The sequence below is a fragment of the Heteronotia binoei genome, chromosome 6 (genome assembly GCF_032191835.1).
Source record: "Heteronotia binoei isolate CCM8104 ecotype False Entrance Well chromosome 6, APGP_CSIRO_Hbin_v1, whole genome shotgun sequence".
Taxonomy (NCBI): domain Eukaryota; kingdom Metazoa; phylum Chordata; class Lepidosauria; order Squamata; family Gekkonidae; genus Heteronotia; species Heteronotia binoei.
The window spans coordinates 37,540,410-37,559,958 of NC_083228.1; the positions used below are offsets into that span (position 1 = coordinate 37,540,410).

The window sequence follows — 19,549 nt, forward strand, 5'->3', positions numbered from 1 at the left end:
TATCAAAGGTTTCATGGCTGCACTACTAAGTGACTTAGAATGTGGGAACTGAGTAGTTTCTCTTTCTGTATACCTGTACCTATTCATTAAGCACTAGGTGGTGGATCTGCTGCTCATGTCCACATGGCTACAGGTGACAAATGTACTCTCAACAGTTTAAGAGTTTAGGTGTAACCACTTAGTTGTGGTAGAATCTCAGGCAGTCCTCTGAGCAAATAGGTTATAGACTGTACTACTGTTGTAACATTCTCCGATGGCTTTTCCACCAGTGTTCATAGAAAACTTTTTTTCTTACAGAATGAACTCATCAGGTACAGGGGCTACCCCAGCGAAGAATATGAAGTAATAACAGATGATGGGTACATTCTTAGTATCAACAGAATCCCATTTGGCATTAAGAAACAAGGGAACTCAGGTCAGAGTTATTGATATGATGCAGACAGCTTGATGTGACCTACTGTGGGCTCAGTGCACCTCATGCTCAAGCCCATCTCAAAATCTGATGGATAAGAATGCTGGCAAAGAAAAGTGTGTTTGATGCCTGTCACTGTTGCTGCTCTCTGTTCTCTCTCCAACTATAGAAAGTTCACAAACTACCTGGCTGAAACACCTGGCTACAGGACAGTTTGTTAACTAGTCAACAAGCAAAGGAGATAGGGAGAATGCAACACAAAGATAATTGTTCCCCTCCTGTGAAGAAAAGCAGACCTGGCCTCCCTCAAGGGTTTATGTGAACAGTAACAGGCCTGGTCCACTCTGTGTTACTAATTGGTCTCCTGGCCTACATAATTTTTACCTTCAAGGCCAGAGTAATTATAAATCAAATAAATAATTAGTTTCTCATGAGAACCAACAGACCATCTGATGGGAGGGGGAGAACCAAGGGTGATGAGGTAATCTTCTACCGAGAACATATCCTCATTGGATATCATCCTCACATGATGTTGTTGGGCCCTGAGGAAGAGAAGCTAGCTGGGATCCTGATGGATCAAAGGCCTGAACTATTACTTGCTTGAAATGCGATTGCTAGCAACATAAATATTGGAAGAAGATATTGGATTTATATCCCGCCTTTCACTCTGAATCTCAGAGTCTCAGAGCAGTCACAATCTCCTTTACCTTCCTCGTCCACAACAGACACCCTGTGAGGTAGATGGGACTGAGAGAGCCCTCACAGAAGCTGCCCTTTCAAGGACAACTCCTGTGATAGCTATGGCTGACCCAAGACCATTCCGGCAGCTGCAAGTGGAGGAGTGAAAAATCAAAGCTGGTTCTCCCAGATAAGAGTCTGCACACTTAACCACTACACCAAACTGGAGGTGTAGGGCTTTGGGCCTCTGACTCTTGAAAGTTAAGGTTTGTGCTGTCTAAAGCATGTCTTAGACAGATAGTGTTAGACAGTTGAGCTAGTTTTGCTTATTTTTTGTTACATAATTGTAGAGTAATATATTGACAATAGAATAAATTTTCATATTTGAAGAAACTGAAATAAACTTTATCAATAAATTTTAAAAATTAAACAACGGCCTGGTAACTTGTGTGCAATTCCCTTGGGGATCCATGGGATTCAGGCTTGGACTCTTTGACACCTCCCTATCCATGAAATAATTAGGTAATGCTAGGCCTGCAAGAGACAAACACTTCACATACTTTCTGGCAAAGCAAGCAAACGGGAAGATGGACGTTGTCTGTTCCTGCTCCGAGGCTAGCCAGAAGATGAGCCCTTCTGCAAGTGAGTGATCAACACCAGTCTACTAGGGCTTCCGATCCCCAGGTGGGGACAGGGGATCTCCCAGTTTAGAGGCCCTCTCCCCATGTCAGGGTCATCAGAAACTGGGGGGATGTCTGCTGGGCACTCCATTATTCCTTATGGAGACCATAAGGAATAGTGTATAATGGAGAATTGATCTGCTGGTATCTAAGGCTTGGGGTGGGCTGCATTTTGAGGTAGAGGCACCAAATTTGCAGCATAGTATTCAATGCCTCTCCTTAAAGCACCTTCCGTGTTTCAAAAGGATTGGACCAGGGGGTCCAATTCTATGAGCCTCAAAAGAAGTTGCCCCTATCCTTCTTTATTTCAAATGGAGGGAAGGCATTTAAAAGGTGTGTGGTCTCTTTAAATGTGATGGCCAGAACTCCCTTTGGAGTTCAGTTGTGCTTGTCACAACTTTGCTCCTGGCTCCACCCCTAAAGTTCCGAGATTTTTCTTGAATTGGACATGGCAACCCTACAGTCTACTTAGGCTCAAATAATTTAAATGGCTCCTCATGCATTTAAAGATCATTAACTTACAATCCAGCTGCTGAATGAATGTCAGAGTTTGATATTTCAATTTAAAATATTATCCTTAAAAGCAGTGTTTTTTGAATGGTATAAGGTAAAATCTTTACTGAGCCCTGGACTTTCTCAGACAAAATTAGTTTTCTGTAATGAGCAATCACATCACATCTGGGTTCAAGGTGATTTTAAGTTAAGGAGGAATAAAGGTTTGGTCACTATAGAAGATCCAGATAGTAATGAGCAAGTTTTGAGCTATAAGGAAATTATCTATAAATTGGGCAAGAGACTTTATTTTTATTTTTAAATTAGATACATGCTTAATATACTTAACATACTTAGGGAAATACAGTCGTTTGGAATCTAAAACTTTGTAGTGATAATCGGTACAAGAAATATACTTAGAGGATCGATAGCAAATATCTATACTCTTTTTCTTGAAAATGTAGAGGTATCTTTATCATAACACATTGAATATAGATTTACAGAGAAATATAAGATCAGAAAAGTGGGAGAGGTTACTGAATATTGCCTTGCCTAGAGTTACATCCACAAGACTGAGGGAGAATGTTCTTTAAGTACTTGTTTCAGTGGCACCTTGCTCTACATAGTGTATAGGAATGTACAAAATAGTTGTTAGAAATGTGGATCATTTGTTGCTAATTTTAATTCATATCTTTTGGAGTCATGTGAAAAGGATTTGGGGGAATTTGAAATCCGTTTAATTAACTATTTGTTAAATATTATTTTACCTCCCTTCTTGCAGTTGCTAAAATAATCCTAGCTGCTAGATTTTGGGGAGGGGAGGACAGACCCCCCAGCTCCAAAAGATTGGTTGAATTTTCTCCAGGAAAATGTAGTACTTATTAAATTAACTTATCACCAAAGAAATTAAGAAATAAGAATGTTGAGCCATGCTCATAATTTTCTGGAACAATAAGACTATATAAGACTATAATTTCTCTTTATGTTTTCTATAAACTACTATGAGCAATCTCTGTGTGGTATTTATATTTTGAGGAATTAAAGAATTAAAATTATTATAACTCATTGTTTAATTCTTAAATAGCAGAAATAACTATAAGGGTTTTTTTGTTGTTTACAATGATGGGACTTTGTTCATTTTATATACTTGTATACATTTTATATACATATATGGGCAAGTTAATCAATAAAATTGCATCAAAATGCCTTTCAATCCACTTGGGAGTAGCAAGACTGGCCCTGGCAGCTCATACAATACCATCAATAAATGATGAGAGAATCAGACTTTAAGAAAACTTCATCCTTGGGAACATAAATAAGCATTCCTGCAAATCTCTGGAGGCCTTTGTGGAGTTATGGTTTCCAATTGTCACCTATTTAACAGACCTTGATAGCCTGCCTAGGAATAAATATTATCAAAATCTGATATATTTCTAATTATTTGAATTTGAGATAAGATTGGATATTTAAATACATCACATTTGAGAAATATTGAGCTCTGTCGTTTTCATTGCTTAGCTGTATATGTGCAAGCATAGTTAAGTGTAATGCATAGCTGTATAGGGCAATTTAGATATAAGAATGTAAGGGTTGTAGTAAATTATTAAATTATTAGATACAAGATATACTGATTCTAGAAAGGTTTATGATCAAATTTCAATTTGGGGATGGGTTTTAAATGTGAGATTAATTGTTGTTTGATATATGTGATTTACTGCTTTAATATGTTGAGAATGTTAGAAAATTAAAATATAATCTTAAAAAGATGTATAATTTAGTGAGGTGGTAAATTTTATTTACATTTTGCTTGTCTCACTGAATTATGAAGCAAGTGTTCTTTATAGCCCATGTGTCTCATTGAATCAATGTTTAGATATGTGTTATGTATGAATCAGAGATCTGTATTTTGTATATATCTACATTTATAGTTTTAAAAGTTATAATTTCCATCTGATATTTGCACTCTTTCAGCACAATTTGAACATTACCACATATTCATTTTCACAAACATTAACTTACTTTAAAAATACATGATTTGAAATCCAAATTTTAGAATTTGAACTACTATGGTACATAAGTTAAAATTTTTAAAGCTTAGTGTTGAACTCACACAGCTCTTCTTGCTATGTCTTAATAGTATGAGATGAGCATGAAAAATTAAAGAAAATATTATGTTCCCTGTTTCAGTTGTGAAACCTGTAGTGTTTCTCCAACATGGCTTGCTAGGAGATGGGAGCAACTGGGTCACGAACCTGGACAACAACAGTTTGGGCTTTGTCCTGGCGGATGCTGGCTATGATGTTTGGATTGGAAACAGCAGAGGAAATGTCTGGTCCAGAAGACACCAAAATATGTCCATACATCAAGAAGAGTTTTGGGCTTTCAGGTATATTGAAGTGTTGCAATCTTCATAGGCTATAATAGAATAGTCCTGTTATATCCCACCTGATTTATGGTGACTCTGCAAGGCAGGGGTCCTCAACCCCCGGGCTGCAGACTGGTACCAGTCTGTGGCCTGCCCTTAACTGGGCTGCCCAGCCTCGCCGCCCTGCCCTGCAGCCCCATGCAGCCTCGCTGCTCACAGCACCTCCTACTCCCTCCTATTTTACAATATTAAGGCTGGGGAACGGACCATGAAGCGCCTTCCAGGCTCTGTAAAGGCTGACACCCCCCCCACCCCCGCCGATCACTGGCTGCAGGCACTGTGATCCAGACACTTGCACTCATGCCACCTTTGCCTCTACTGCCCCCTCCTCCCAAGCATTTTAAAGCACAGAGGAGGACGAAGGTAAAAGGGCCCACTGATCAGCTGATTGGCAGAACCTTTATCTGTGAGCGGGAAGGGCAGTGACTCTCCCTTCCTTGCTCACTCACCCCACTCACCCCCTGAGGGGGTGCCTAATTCAGTGCTCACTCCAAGGCTGCACCCATAAGCATCTGCCATAAGAAACTGTGCATAACTGCAGCAGCAGTGCCCAGCAGCAGCTAAAAAAGCTGTGCTGCCCTTGCCTCCTTCCTTCCCCCACCCAGTATGTCTGCCGGCCCTAGGACAGGTTCTTGGGGCCAAAAAGGTTGGGGACCACTGCTGTAAGGTTTTCAAGAAAAGAGATGAACAGAGGTGGTTTGCCTTGGCCATCCAAGTCAATGCAAACAGAGCTACATCCTGCTTAATCATTTGGAATCACTGGGCTTTAGAAGGGTGTAAAATTGCTTAGGATGGCACTATAGGTAACCCAGCTCATGACAGGTACAAAATTGAAAGTCTTTTGACTGTTCTGCCTATCTTACTGTTGGAATGAATAAATATTGAGTAGGATCCAGACTAAACTTCCAGTTTCCACCCATTTTCCCTTCCCTCCCTTCAGACCTTCTCATGCCATTTCTCAGGGTTCCAGGTTCCTCAGAAGCAGCATTTCATAAAGATCAATCAGCTCCAGTAGGAGAGGAAAGGCAAGGAAGTTCGGTTCTACTACTGGAAATCTTAGACTAGGTCCAACCCACTATCCGGTACCAGATTAATAATAATGATAGCTGACACAGATTTGTATGATGTGCTAAAAACAAGTTTTGTATGTGAACTATTCAGTGTCTTCATTTATTTCCCATGCAGTTTTGATGAAATGGCCAAGTATGATCTTCCAGCTGTTCTGAACTTTATTCTGCAAACCACTGGACAGGGACAGTTATACTACATTGGCTATTCACAGGGTGCTGCAATAGGTACTGTATGAAGTGAGAAGATATATATATATGAAGATATGCTGTCTTTTAATTCTATAACACAGTGCAACAAACAGATCTAAGGGTAGACTTTTTTAAGTAAGAAAAAATTCAATAAAAATAAAATGACCTTGTACCCAGGGCCAGCACATCCATTAGGCAACCTTAGGCTGTTGCTTATGGGTGTAGCCCTGGGGTGGGCACTGAATTAGGCACTCCCCAGGGGACGAGTGGGGGGAGTGAGCAAGGAAGGAGCACTGTCCTTCCCACTCACAGATAAAGGCCCTGCCAATCAGCTGATCAGTGGGTCCTTTTACCTTCATCCTCCTATGTGCTTTAAAATGCCTGGGAGAGAGGGGGCAGCAGAGGCAAAGGCGACATGAGTGCATGTGTCTGGATCACAGTGCATGCAGCCAGACTGCACTTCCACCATGCCTCTCAAGTAAGGTGGCCAGGCATCTGTGTGTGTGTGTGGGGGGGGGGAAGACTGGGGGTGGGGGGTTCAGGGGGTGGGGGGGCCTTTCCTGTGGGGCCTAATAGCCTGCTTCTGGTGCTGCTTGCAGCACTTCTTGAAAATGCTGGAAGATACTGCCCCCTTACCTCTCCAGGCAACCAGGTCCACAAAGTGAATGCTACAATGGAGAATGTGCAGGCTATGTTAAGTAGAGGAATAGCTACAAGGTGGTAGCCTGAGGAGCACAGTTGGCACATTAGGATATATAGGAGGAGACAGTCCTTTAGATGTGGAGTCCTAGGCCTTGAAGACTCTGACCTGGATAGCCCAGGCCAGCCAGATCTTGTCAGATCTCAGAATGTAAGCATGGTCAGTATTTGGATGAGAGACCTTCAAAGAATACCAGGGTTGTGACATGGAGGCAGGCAAGGGCAAACCACCTCTGAACATCTTTTGCCTTGAAAAGCCTACAGACTTGCCATAAGTTGGCAGCTATTTGATGGCAAGAAGGGCTTTAACTAAGTCAATGTAGCTGTTTTAAGGTAGACAAAACAAGTTCCCATCAGCTTTTTTTGTTGTTCAGTTGCACAGTCGAGTCCGACTCTTTGCGACCCCATGGACAAAGTCATGCCAGGCCCTCCTATCTTCCACCATCCTCCGAAGTCTGCTCAAATTTGTGTTTGTTACATCAGTAACGCTGTCCAGCCATCTCATCTTTTGCCGTCCCCTTCTTCTTTTGCCTTCTGTATTTCCCAGCATCAGGATCTTCTCCAGTGAGTGCTCCCTTCTCATTTGGTGGCCAAAGTATTTGAGTTTCAGCTTTAGCATCTGACTTTCGAGGGAACAGTCTGGTTTGATTTCCCTTAGGACTGACTGATTTGATCTTCTTGCAGTCAAAGGGACTCTCAAGATTCTTCTCCAGCACCACATCTCAAAAGCATCTATTCTTCTACGCTCAGCCTTCCTTATGGTCCAGCCCTCACAGCTATACATTACTACCAGGAATACCATTGCTTTGACTATACGGACTTTTGTTGGCAGGGTGATGTCTCTACTTTTTATTATACTGCCCAGGTTCGCCATAGCTGTCCTCCCAAGGAGCAAGCGTTTTTTAATTTCATGGCTACAGTCGCCATCTGCAGTGATCTTGGATCCCAGAAATGTGAAGTCTGTCACTGCTTCCATATCTTCCCCTTCTATTGACAATAATTGGGCTCCTGTATTCTGAACTACATTCAAGACATTACAGTAGTACAGCCATGAGGTTACAAAAGCATGTATCAGCATTGCCAGATTGTTTGGCTCTAAGAAAGGAGCTGGAGAACCAAATGCAGTTGATTGAAAGCACTCTTGGCTATTGCACCTACCTGCTCTTAACCTGTTCTACAAATGCCAGTTCCATTCCCTCTACTACAGCTGGATCCATTCCCTCTCAAACATCCTTCCCAACCAGTATCACCTCTTTCTTGTCTAGAATCCTTCATTTTGTTCTGCCTGGTCTCAATGTCCTGGTTCCATGGTAGGATGGATGCATCCTGAGGCTTAGTCAGTGAAACACAGCATACCTACATACCACATCTACATTAGGTTAAATGTTGCCTTTAGAATTTGATTTTTCTTGGAAATCACCTGAGTAAGAAATAAAGCAATGAAACTATAACAAAAACAAATCCTTTTCTTAAAGTACACACATTAAGAGCATCCCTTACCTGCCCAGTATTTGGCCTTTATATACAAACTGAATGGGAAGTAGCATAGTAAGCTGAACATATCAGCATTCTATATTTGTGAGGGGCTGTGGCTCAGTGGTAGAGAATCTGCTTTGCATGCAATAGGTCCCAAGTTCAATCCCTGGCATCTCCAGTTAAAAGAATCAGGCATTAGATGATGTTAAAGACCTGACAAACCTGGAGATCTCTGTCCGAGATTCTGGAGGGTCACTGCTAGTCAGAATAGACAATGCTGGCCTTCATAGACCAATGGTTTGACTCAGTATAAGGCAGCTTCATGGGCTGCTGCTGGTTTTCCATCCATAGCTGAAAATCCTTATGTCCACAGAAGTGCTCAGCTGAATGCAAGCTGCTGTGCCAACAAATGGGCCTTAAATTACAGAACATGTATTATAAAAGGTGATTGGACCCATAATAATATTGAAAATATTTCAACATTTTCTAGTGACTTTATATTCCACATTAGTATCTCCATATTGCAGACTGAAGACCAAACTAGACATGACATCTGCTACATGAACCAACATAGACAGATGATACACCAGGAAACTAATGTTCCTAAGTGCTAAAGAGCCCGATACCATTCAGAAGCATGTGAACAGAGCCCTGATTCTGAGCAACAAGGAGAGGGTGGCATTGGACCAAAGTCCAGATAGGCTTCTCTAATTAACTGTACCTTGCAACAGCAGCAGTGCAGAAAGCCAGCATTTAATATTTACAATACTGCACAGGCATGTCAATGGGTACAGAATGACATTTCTGGTATGTTTTATTTTCACTGTGGAATTTCTCTTTCTGTCACTGACTCATCTTTTTGATTTTCCCAGGGTTTATAGCATTTTCAGCAATGCCAGAGTTGGCTCAGAAGGTCAAAATGTTTTTGGCCTTAGCTCCTGTAACTAGAATTAAGTATGCCAGAAGTCCTGCAATAAAACTTATGAGCCTCCCAGAGAAACTTCTCCGGGTATGTCCTTCCTTTTCTATTCCTGGGCTTGCAAAGAATTACAAAGCAAGCCTGCTAGGAGAGCAATCCTAAGCAGCTCTGGTCAGAAGTCTACTAAAGTCTACTCAATGGGGTTTATGCACAGAAAAGCGCTGTTAGGGCTGCAGTGCTAATCTTCTAAATTGCTCTTGGTTTTGTTTTGTTTTTTGGTGTGTATCATAGCAAATGTGATTTAAATATATACATTGACAGGGCCGTAGCCAGGATTTTAAAAGTTGGGGGGCTTTTTTAAATCTCAGAGGGCACCCTTTCCTATCCACTGTGGGGCTTGCCTTTTCTCAGAAGCTTTCTGAGGTAGGGGCAAAACTTGGAGGCTCTGAATGTGGCCAAGTGAAGGCAGCCAACCCTAAAACATTGGAGTCAAGAAGGGACTGCACCTTGAGTGCAAGCAGGCGGTGTGTTTCCTTCCACCTCCCTCTCCCCCACCCTGGCACTTTGCAGCCAGCAGCTCCATGTCCCTCCCTCTCTGGCCCATTCCATGTGAGTTCCTCCGCCTCCTGCTCCTTTGCCTCCTTCCTCTCTGCCTGCTGCTTTTGCTGTTGCAGTGCACTGTGCCGTGCTTAGCTCTCCCATCTCCGGCTGCCACTGATGATGCTTTGCTGGCTCAGCCATGGCAAAAAGTTAAAGGAAAAGGCAAGCTGCACCCCAACAGGACTCCTGGAAGTCAGGGGGCAGTGCCCTCGCAGACCCCCCTGTGGCTACAAGCCTTTGCAATGATCCTTTGACAGCACGTTATTGAAAGAACGCAATTTGATCTCTTTCTGCCATGCACACTCAAGCCATGAGAAAAACCAACAAAAATTAGACATTTCTGCGCTCATCAAGGAACTATTATTTACAAAACTATCTGGAAAAGCTGAGGGAAACAGAAATTATCAAAACACATCTCCATTCTCAGTTATCTTTTGTTAGCCGAACCCCTTCTGTGACCCTTATCCAAAAACCACAAGTCACCTACAGCTGAAAGCAAGCTGACTCTTGCTAACTCACAATAGGCTTTTTTTGGTAGCAGGAACTCCTTTGCATATTAGGCTACACCCCCCTGATGTAGCCAATCCTCCAAGAGCTTACAGGGCTCTTCGTACAGAGCCCACTGTAAGTTCTTGGAGGATTGGCAAGGGGTGTGGCCTAATATCCAAAGGAGTTCCTTTGCAGGGTATGTGCAGGGGTATGTGGCCTAATATGCAAAGGAATTCCTGCTACAAAAAAAAGCCCTGCTCGCAATGCTGCAAAACTGGGGGTGTTGTTGGTCAGGAGCTGACTGGTCTGGGAAGATTTTTTTTTCCTTTCAGGTATTAAAGAGTTACAAAGATTGGAACCCTAACTTCTGGCTCCGATTTCAATACCATCATTCGAGAGTAGGTGAATGGCACCCCTGTGTATGGTGGATATCAAATGGAAGCCAGAACAAAGGGTACACAATTCTATTTTTCTACCTCTAGTGGGATGTAAAGAAAACTCACACCTTCTTCATATGATTTTTCTGCAGTTGGAAATGCTTTTAAAATCACTGAGCAGATATAAAGTATATTGACTACACCAGCACAATAATAATAAATCTTCAGGCAAAAATTCAGTGTGGCAACAAGTGCATTAAATAGCCAAGCCAAACACCATTACTGCCATCTGGTGTTCAGTTCCCTAATTCCAGACTAAATATTAATGGCCAGGGATGGTATACCAAGTGATGCTGCTACAGATATTGCATATGTGGGGGTGGGGGGATGTGTTTCCCATGAAACTATAGGTAAGTATGGTAAAAATGAATTTGTTACATTTTTAAACAAAAATTTAGAATCATTTTTTTTAAAGAGAATAATCTTTTAGAAAATTCGTTCATTTTGCAAAAATTACAAATGGAATGGAAAGCTGAGGTTTATAAAACCTTGAATATTGTGCTAAATTGCCATTTAGACTCCCTAAATCCATGTACCGGTTGTGAGCTCTGGTGTCCTTCCTCAGTGTGCAGCATTTTGTGATGGACCTGGGCAATCCTAAACAGAGTTATGCCTTTCAAGCGTATTGGCCCAAGCCTTGCAAGAAGGCCAACTGTGTATTTAATGAAAAGCCTGAATTTTAGCTAAGAATGAAGGTGGATTATAAGATTTGAAAATACTGCAATTAAGAAAAAACAGTACAAGGCGCTATATAAAAACAAATACTGGATTACAAAAATGAGAAGACAATGCAGTGAAGACTAGATAATACATGCAGTGAACAATAACCCTGTCCCATTTATAAGAAGGCTGTCCTAAATAATTTCATTTTGCTATAGCCCTATTTACATTATTGACTGATGTAGCTCATATAGAATACAAAACCCCCAAAACATATGAACAACCCCCTCCCACACAAATGAACAAATATATGAATAAGGTTCAACAAGCATATGCCATCCACTCAGAACTCAAGAGCACCTCTCTCACTTCCCTCGCAGACAAAACAGCACTATTAGTTCCTCAATGAAGGAAAATGGTAGAAAAGAAAAAGTGAGAAAGATAAGGAATGATGAGGTAACAATAAAAGAGCAGTTGGTGTGAAGAACCCTTTGAACTTTTTCCCTAGCTACAGGAGAGAAAAGGGAGTCTTCAACACTGACCCTACAACAAAATAGAAATAAAATGGGGGGGAAACAAGCCAAATTAAAAGCTCAGTAAAGTCAAGCAAAAGTAAAGTACTAGAGTTAAGATAAAGGGAATTAAAATAAATGGATAAATGCTAAGATAATATAAGATAAAAAATAAAAGCCACAGAGATGGAACACTGACTTATAACATCCTTCAATAATTCTCTGGAACCAGAACCTACATCCATTTGGCTTCATGAGAAACACATTTCTTACATATACACACACAATTAGGACCAAATTTTTAGGGAATACCCTCATTGCCCAACAAATGCTCTGCCCAAAATCATTGGATCTCCAACGTTCAAGTAATGAAGGGAAAACTGGCTGAGAGAGCTGGTATATGACATTTATTGTGGACATAAGTGGTTTGGCCAAGAGCAACTGATCTAGCCCCCTAATTCACACTAGTGAAAGAAGTTTTCCAATTTAGACAAGGGAAAAGATGTAAGAAAAAAATGTCTTCAGTTGACCAGTTCTTTTGTATGTTACAGGTTATGCTTGGCAAAAAAGAATTTCTTCCCCAGAACAAATTACTCAAAAAGATCATTGTTCCATTGTGTGGTTACAGATTATTTTCTGGTATCTGTGGAAATGTCTTCTTTTTTCTGGGTGGCTATAATATGGCAAATATGAATATGGTAAGACATGCATTTCTGGTTTTTGAAGTTGTATTGCTCTTTTTTATATCACCAATGCAAGCAAAGCAAAACAGAGGACCACAAAGAGTTACCATTTTTGTTACCAATATAAAAACAATTGTGCTTTATGTGTGCAGAATAAACAAATATAAGTGAATACGAATGTATCCAGATACAAAAATGAGACCTGCGGAAAGGTGCTTGTTTTGTCTATTCATCAGATTTGTATAAAAAGATCCATTCATGTTCTGATCCTGTTAGCAGAGACTGAGGGAACTGTGGCTGTCAACCCAGTTGTTAGAAGATACTTCTATATGGGTCATTGGAATTATTTTCCCTTTTTTCATAGTTACTCAAATGGTTGATTCTATAAAGATACAGTTGCTTCCCTACCTAGCTTGTGACACATTAGAGGGTTCCCCCCCCCCATAGGTAAATCTTCACACAAATATTTTCATAATTATGGAAGCCTCCTTGCCAAACTTCAGATGGATAACAGAAAGAATAATTGGCAATCTGTAAATAAATAATAATAAATAATAAAGGCATTGAAAGAGAGAAAGAAAACAATCAACACTGGACTAATTTAACATCTAAACAGGAACAGTCGGATGAGCACTTTGATCTCAAGTTGTTGCTCTTTTCCCTTCTGGATTTAAAGTGATGATCAGGCAGTGACATCTGCCTCCCATTAACACTCCATTCTGACCCGCCTTTAAAGTGGTATTATTAGGCACCGGGGAAAGTTATGTCAGCTCTTTCATCCTGCATTTCTGGATGTCTGAACTCCCTTATTGCAAACTGAAGCCAGTTGGGAAGTATGAACCTTCCAGTCCTTCCTTTTAATCAGATAGGGATGTGCACATGAACATATAATTGCACCATGGTCATCAATCACTGTTTGTGCATTCATTATTTACAGTTTGCAGACATCACTCTCTCCCTCTGTGCCTCTTATGGAAGCTTCTCAAGACTGTTTTTCCTAAGAAAGCTCCAAGGCGCAGTTTCAAAAACATTTCCCCTATGCTGAAATACATATTCCAGCAACCTCCTCCAGCAATCCCATTGGCCAGCAGCTGCCTTCCTGCCAGGAGTTTGAAGTGCTGCTTCCCACAAGCACTTATGCACATACTTAGAATACTGGGGAACAAAAGCTGCCTGACTGCCCACTCTGTGGTTGCCGCTGCGCAGCAGTAATCTGATTGCTCAACCACAAAGCAGGTATGCACTGAAACAGATTACAGTGAGATAGTTGATATGTTACAAAAAGAACCCTGGATTAATTAGAGGTGGAGCCAGATAATGCTAAATCTGATCACAGCTAACGTGGGAACAGAGTGTGCTCATCAAAGGCTGGTAACATCATTAGGGATTGTAGAATCTTTCGGGCTCAAGTGCCGTGTTCTACTGGAGAAAGTTTTTCTTCCAGACGTTTCGTTCTCGGCTATGGAGAACATCCTCAGTGGCGTTGCAGCTGGAGCAGGCGCTCTGACCTTCTTGGCTGCTGTGCATTGAGTGAGGCCAGGGCTGCTGGAGAGCTGCACAGTTTGGATTTTGAGTAGCAATTATGATTACCCCAGCTCATTATTCAAGGCACTTCAAGATGGAGTAAGCAAGCTTCCTCAAAACAAAGAAGCAAGAAATCAATTGCAAGCTTGACTCAAGCCCAAACCATCTAACAACTAAACAGTAGTTAAATTTGTATGATTTGAAAAACACGGGTCCCTCTCATGGGTGTGCTTTGGGGCTAGGAACACTGAAAGTCCTGTGTAAATGCTAAACATTATTACTTTGTTCAGCCAGGGATCTGTTAATGTACACATCTGCTACTCTATGATGTAGCATTAGTTTCTTTCCCTTTAGCAACTTTTTTTCATACTGTTCCAGAGATTTGCAATAATTTTCAGTCCTTTAGGGATTTCAGATTCAGCAATTTCAATGTCACCCAGTCATTTTTCAGCCTCCACATCCCCCTGAACCTACAAGAGGACTATGGAGACATCAAAAAGCTACAGCAGGCAACCCAAAATTTACCAAAAAAGAAAGCCTGAGTTTATCCATATTATCTGCATTCCTATTTAACTCTAATGAGAATTTAGTAAAATGCAAAGTGTTCAATCACACAGAAATGCATCTAGACCTGCCCATCTGTAGCAGCTCTTTAAAGGGTCTCTTCCCCATGGCAGCTGTACAAATGGGCAGACATACCAGATGTTCTACCCTTGAGCCCCTGGTCCCTCAACAAAGGTATGGCTAAATGCAGGGTTATGAAGGATTATCTGTCTTAGATATATTTAAATGGTTTAAATGGTTTAAATGGTTTTATGGATGTTTATCTGTTTTAGATGTATTTAAATGGTTTTAATGGTTTAAATGGTTTTAATGGTTTTAGATGTATTTAAATGGTATGAATATGAATATGTGTGTTTGATGTGTTGGTATGTTTTGTGGAAGAGCACCTCATTTCGTTGCTCTCTTTTTGTTGAAAACAATGACAATAAATTTATCTATCTATCTATCTATCTATGGCTGGTAAGAAGGTTCTTGATCATGTACTCCAGGCAGCCCAGGAAGCCGGTAAGAAGAGGAAGAACTGGGTGCTTCCAAACCTCCCTCCCCTCTCTCTCTCAGACTAGCCAGGTGACTCCTTAGGGATGATATTCTTTGTTAACATTCCAGGCAGGCTGGGAGCCATTGTGGGTTGGGGAAAGATTGCTGCCCATTTGTACAGCTGCCATGGGAAAGAGACCCTTTAAAGAGCTGCTACAGATGGGCAGGTCTAGATGCATTGACAGGCCAACATGGACTGCTTTGAAAAAGACTACACAAATACATGAAGCTGCCTTACAGTGAGTGAAACCATTGGTCAGTCACTTGATCTCTATTCTGACTAGGGTGACCATAATGTCTGAAGGCCAGCCAGGGACACTGGGGGGGGGGTGCGCGCGCGCCGCCGGAAACAGGAAGTGACGTCACTTCCGGTGACGTCACTTCCGGTGATGTCATGCCACCACCGGAAACAGGAAGTGGCATCACTTCCTGTGACATCATTTCCCCCGCGTCACCTGCCGGAAACAGGAAGTGACTTCACAGCACTTCCTGTGACGTCCCCAAAAATCCCCCAAATATCACCGCCGGAAACAATTTTGTTCTCAAATCCTGTATATACTTCATCAGTATATGGGATAAGGCACTTTCTCAACTGTGCTGCATAATGCAGCCTATTTATTTTGTCCTGTTGGCTCTGTTGGCTCTATCTGCGCCACCTTCATCACTTTCGGGGTGTGGATCCCCCAGTGGGGTGGTCTCCCGACTCCCTCCGCCGACTGTTTCTGATAGCCCTGCGCCCCCTCTTTCATTTGATATGTGTCCCGTGCGGGTGCCACCCTCCCGCCGGGAGATGCCGCAAAATGAGCCCCCTTGAGGCTTATGGCGGCAGGGCTCGGGGGAAGCGAGCTAGACTGCTGTTCTTTTGAGGGGTTATAGAGTGTTTCGAGCCCGTCCCTGTGGCATCGGTCCCATCGTTGTGGGACCAAGGGGGCCGGCGCAGCGGCACGCCGAAGCAGCCTGTCACTAATAACACCGGTCAAGATGCAGGACAGGAACCTGGAAGTGACCGACAGGCTGCTTCAGCGTGCCGCTGCGCCGGCCCCCTGGGCCCCACAATGATGGGACCGATGCCACAGGGACGGGCTCGAAACACTCTATAACCCCTCAAAAGAACAGCAGTCTAGCTCGCTTCCCCCGAGCCCTGCCGCCATAAGCCTCAAGGGGGCTCATTTTGCGGCATCTCCCGGCGGGAGGGTGGCACCCGCACGGGACACATATCAAATGAAAGAGGGGGCGCAGGGCTATCAGAAACAGCCGGCGGAGGGAGTCGGGAGACCACTCCACTGGGGGATCCACACCCCGAAAGTGATGAAGGTGGCGCAGATAGAGCCAACAGAGCCAACAGGACAAAATAAATAGGCTGCATTATGCAGCACAGTTGAGAAAGTGCCTTATCCCATATACTGATGAAGTAAATACAGGATCTGAGAACAAAATTGCACTAGAAGACACAAACGCAAAGCTCCCTTACACTGAATCAGTGCTTGGGTCCACCAAAGTCAGTATTGTCACATAAGAGAAGCCCTGTTGGATCAGGCCAGTGGCCCCTCCAGTCCAACACTCTGCGTCACATAATAACATAAGAGAAGCCCTGTTGGATCAGGCCAGTGGCCCATCCAGTCCAACACTCTGCGTCACATAACAACATAAGAGAAGCCCTGTTGGATCAGGCCAGTGGCCCATCCAGTCCAACACTCTGCATCACATAACAACATAAGAGAAGCCCTGTTGGATCAGGCCAGTGGCCCATCCAGTCCAACACTCTGCGTCACATAACAACATAAGAGAAGCCCTGTTGGATCAGGCCAGTGGCCCATCCAGTCCAACACTCTGCATCACATAACAACATAAGAGAAGCCCTGTTGGATCAGGCCAGTGGCCCATCCAGTCCAACACTCTGCGTCACATAAGAACATAAGAGAAGCCCTGTTGGATCAGGCCAGTGGCCCATCCAGTCCAACACTCTGCGTCACATAAGAACATAAGAGAAGCCCTGTTGGATCAGGCCAGTGGCCCATCCAGTCCAACACTCTGCGTCACATAAGAACATAAGAGAAGCCCTGTTGGATCAGGCCAGTGGCCCATCCAGTCCAACACTCTGCGTCACATAAGAACATAAGAGAAGCCCTGTTGGATCAGGCCAGTGGCCCATCCAGTCCAACACTCTGCATCACATAACAACATAAGGAGGGAGGGAGGGAAGGAAGGAAGGAAGGGAGAAAGGGAGGAAGGGAAGAAGGGAAGAAAGGAAGAAGGGAGGGAGGGAAGGAAGGAAGGAAGGAAGGAAGGAAGGAAGGGAGGGAAGGGAGGGAGGAAGGAAGGGAGGGAGGGAGGGAAGGAAGGAAGGAAGGAAGGAAGGAAGGAAGGAAGGAAGGAAGGAAGGAAGGAAGGAAGGAAGGAAGGAAGGAGGGAAGGAAGGAAGGGGGAGGGAGGGAGGGAAGGAAGGAAGGAAGGGGGAGGGAGGGAAGGAAGGAAGGAAGGAAGGGGGAGGGAGGGAAGGAAGGAAGGAAGAAAGGAAGGGAGGAGGGAGGGAAGGAAGGAAGGCAAGGGAGGGAGGGAAGGAAGGAAGAAAGGAAGGGAGGGAGGAGGGAGGGAAGGAAGGAAGGGAAGGGAGTGAGGGAAGGAAGGAAGAAAGGAAGAAAGGGAGGAGGGAGGGAGGGAAGGAAGGAAGGAAGGGAAGGGAGTGAGGGAAGGAAGGAAGGAAGGAAGGAAGAAAGGAAGGAAGGAAGGGAGGAGGGAGGGAAGAAAGGAAGGCCGCCCCCCGCCCCCCCCGCTTTCGGCCCCCTTACCTTAATCCAGGGCGGCGGATCCAGCGGCGGCGGCGGCGGGGAGTCCTCCGGCGGCGGCCTCGCGGCGAGGGAGGGAGGGAGCTGCCGGGGCTGGCCTCTGGAGGCCTCCAGGGACCAGCGCCGGGCCTCTCCGATACCGGCGCTGGCCTCTGGAGGCCTCCAGGGACCAGCGCCGGCTGCTCCGCGGCTTCCCCGCGGCCTCCGCTGGTCCCTGGAGGCCCTCCAGAGACTCTGGAGGGCCTCCAGGGACCAGCGGAGGCCGCGGGGAAGCCTTCGCTGGCCGGCGCTGGTCCCGGAAGGCCTTCCAGAGCCTCTGGAAGGCCTTCCGGGACCAGCGCCGGGTGCCCCGCGGCTTCCCCGCGGCCTCCGCTGGTCCCTGGAGGCCCTCCAGAGACTCTGGAGGGCCTCCAGGGACCAGCGGAGGCCGCGGGGAAGCCTTCGCTGGCCGGCGCTGGTCCCCGAAGGCCTTCCAGAGCCTCTGGAAGGCCTTCCGGGACCAGCGCCGGGTGCCCCGCGGCCTCCCCGCGGCCTCCGCTGGTCCCTGGAGGCCCTCCAGAGACTCTGGAGGGCCTCCAGGGACCAGCGGAGGCCGCGGGGAAGCCTTCGCTGGCCGGCGCTGGTCCCCGAAGGCCTTCCAGAGCCTCTGGAAGGCCTTCCGGGACCAGCGCCGGGTGCCCCGCGGCCTCCCCGCGGCCTCCGCTGGTCCCTGGAGGCCCTCCAGAGACTCTGGAGGGCCTCCAGGGACCAGCGGAGGCCGCGGGGAAGCCTTCGCTGGCCGGCGCTGGTCCCGGAAGGCCTTCCAGAGCCTCTGGAAGGCCTTCCGGGACCAGCGCCGGGTGCCCCGCGGCTTCCCCGCGGCCTCCGCTGGTCCCTGGAGGCCCTCCAGAGACTCTGGAGGGCCTCCAGGGACCAGCGGAGGCCGCGGGGAAGCCTTCGCTGGCCGGCGCTGGTCCCGGAAGGCCTTCCAGAGCCTCTGGAAGGCCTTCCGGGACCAGCGCCGGGTGCCCCGCGGCCTCCCCGCGGCCTCCGCTGGTCCCTGGAGGCCCTCCAGAGACTCTGGAGGGCCTCCAGGGACCAGCGGAGGCCGCGGGGAAGCCTTCGCTGGCCGGCGCTGGTCCCGGAAGGCCTTCCAGAGCCTCTGGAAGGCCTTCCGGGACCAGCGCCGGGTGCCCCGCGGCTTCCCCGCGGCCTCCGCTGGTCCCTGGAGGCCCTCCAGAGACTCTGGAGGGCCTCCAGGGACCAGCGGAGGCCGCGGGGAAGCCTTCGCTGGCCGGCGCTGGTCCCCGAAGGCCTTCCAGAGGCTCTGGAAGGCCTTCCGGGACCAGCGCCGGGTGCCCCACGGCCTCTCCGCGGCCTCCGCTGGTCGCTGGAGGCCCTCCAGAGTCTCTGGAGGGCTTCCAGCGACCAGCGGAGGCCACGGAGAGGCCTCCACCACTGCCGCCGGGCCCCGCGCGCGGGCGGGGAAGGCGGGGAGTGAGGGTGGGAGCGTCCCTGCGCGTGCGCAGGGGCCCTGCGCAGGCGCAGGGACGCTCCCTCCCTCACTCCCCGCCTTCCCCGCCCGCGCCCGCGGCCCACCGGCTCCTGGGCTGCCTAAACCGGGACCTTTAATGGTCCCGGTATAGGCAGCCCGGGATCCGGGATTGGGTGGCCAGATCCGGGAATGTCCCGGGAGACCGGGACGGTCTGGCCACCCTAATTCTGACTTGCATTGTCT

General features: G+C 46.0%; 1 protein-coding gene across 4 annotated transcripts in view; it reads left to right on the top strand.

Annotated features, from left to right (window-relative positions):
• LOC132573653 (lipase member M-like) overlaps positions 1-19,549 on the top strand; it is a 36,285-nt gene that overhangs the window by 9,442 nt on the left and 7,294 nt on the right. For 3 of the 4 annotated variants that reach the window (XM_060241274.1, XM_060241275.1, XM_060241272.1), the window contains exons 3-7: positions 298-415; positions 4,450-4,648; positions 5,873-5,982; positions 8,994-9,130; positions 12,290-12,436. In XM_060241274.1, coding sequence (XP_060097257.1) covers positions 298-415; positions 4,450-4,648; positions 5,873-5,982; positions 8,994-9,130; positions 12,290-12,436 — 711 coding nt within the window. The remainder of the gene's footprint in view (positions 1-297; positions 416-4,449; positions 4,649-5,872; positions 5,983-8,993; positions 9,131-12,289; positions 12,437-19,549) is intronic. The other variant, XM_060241276.1, reaches the window with a different exon arrangement.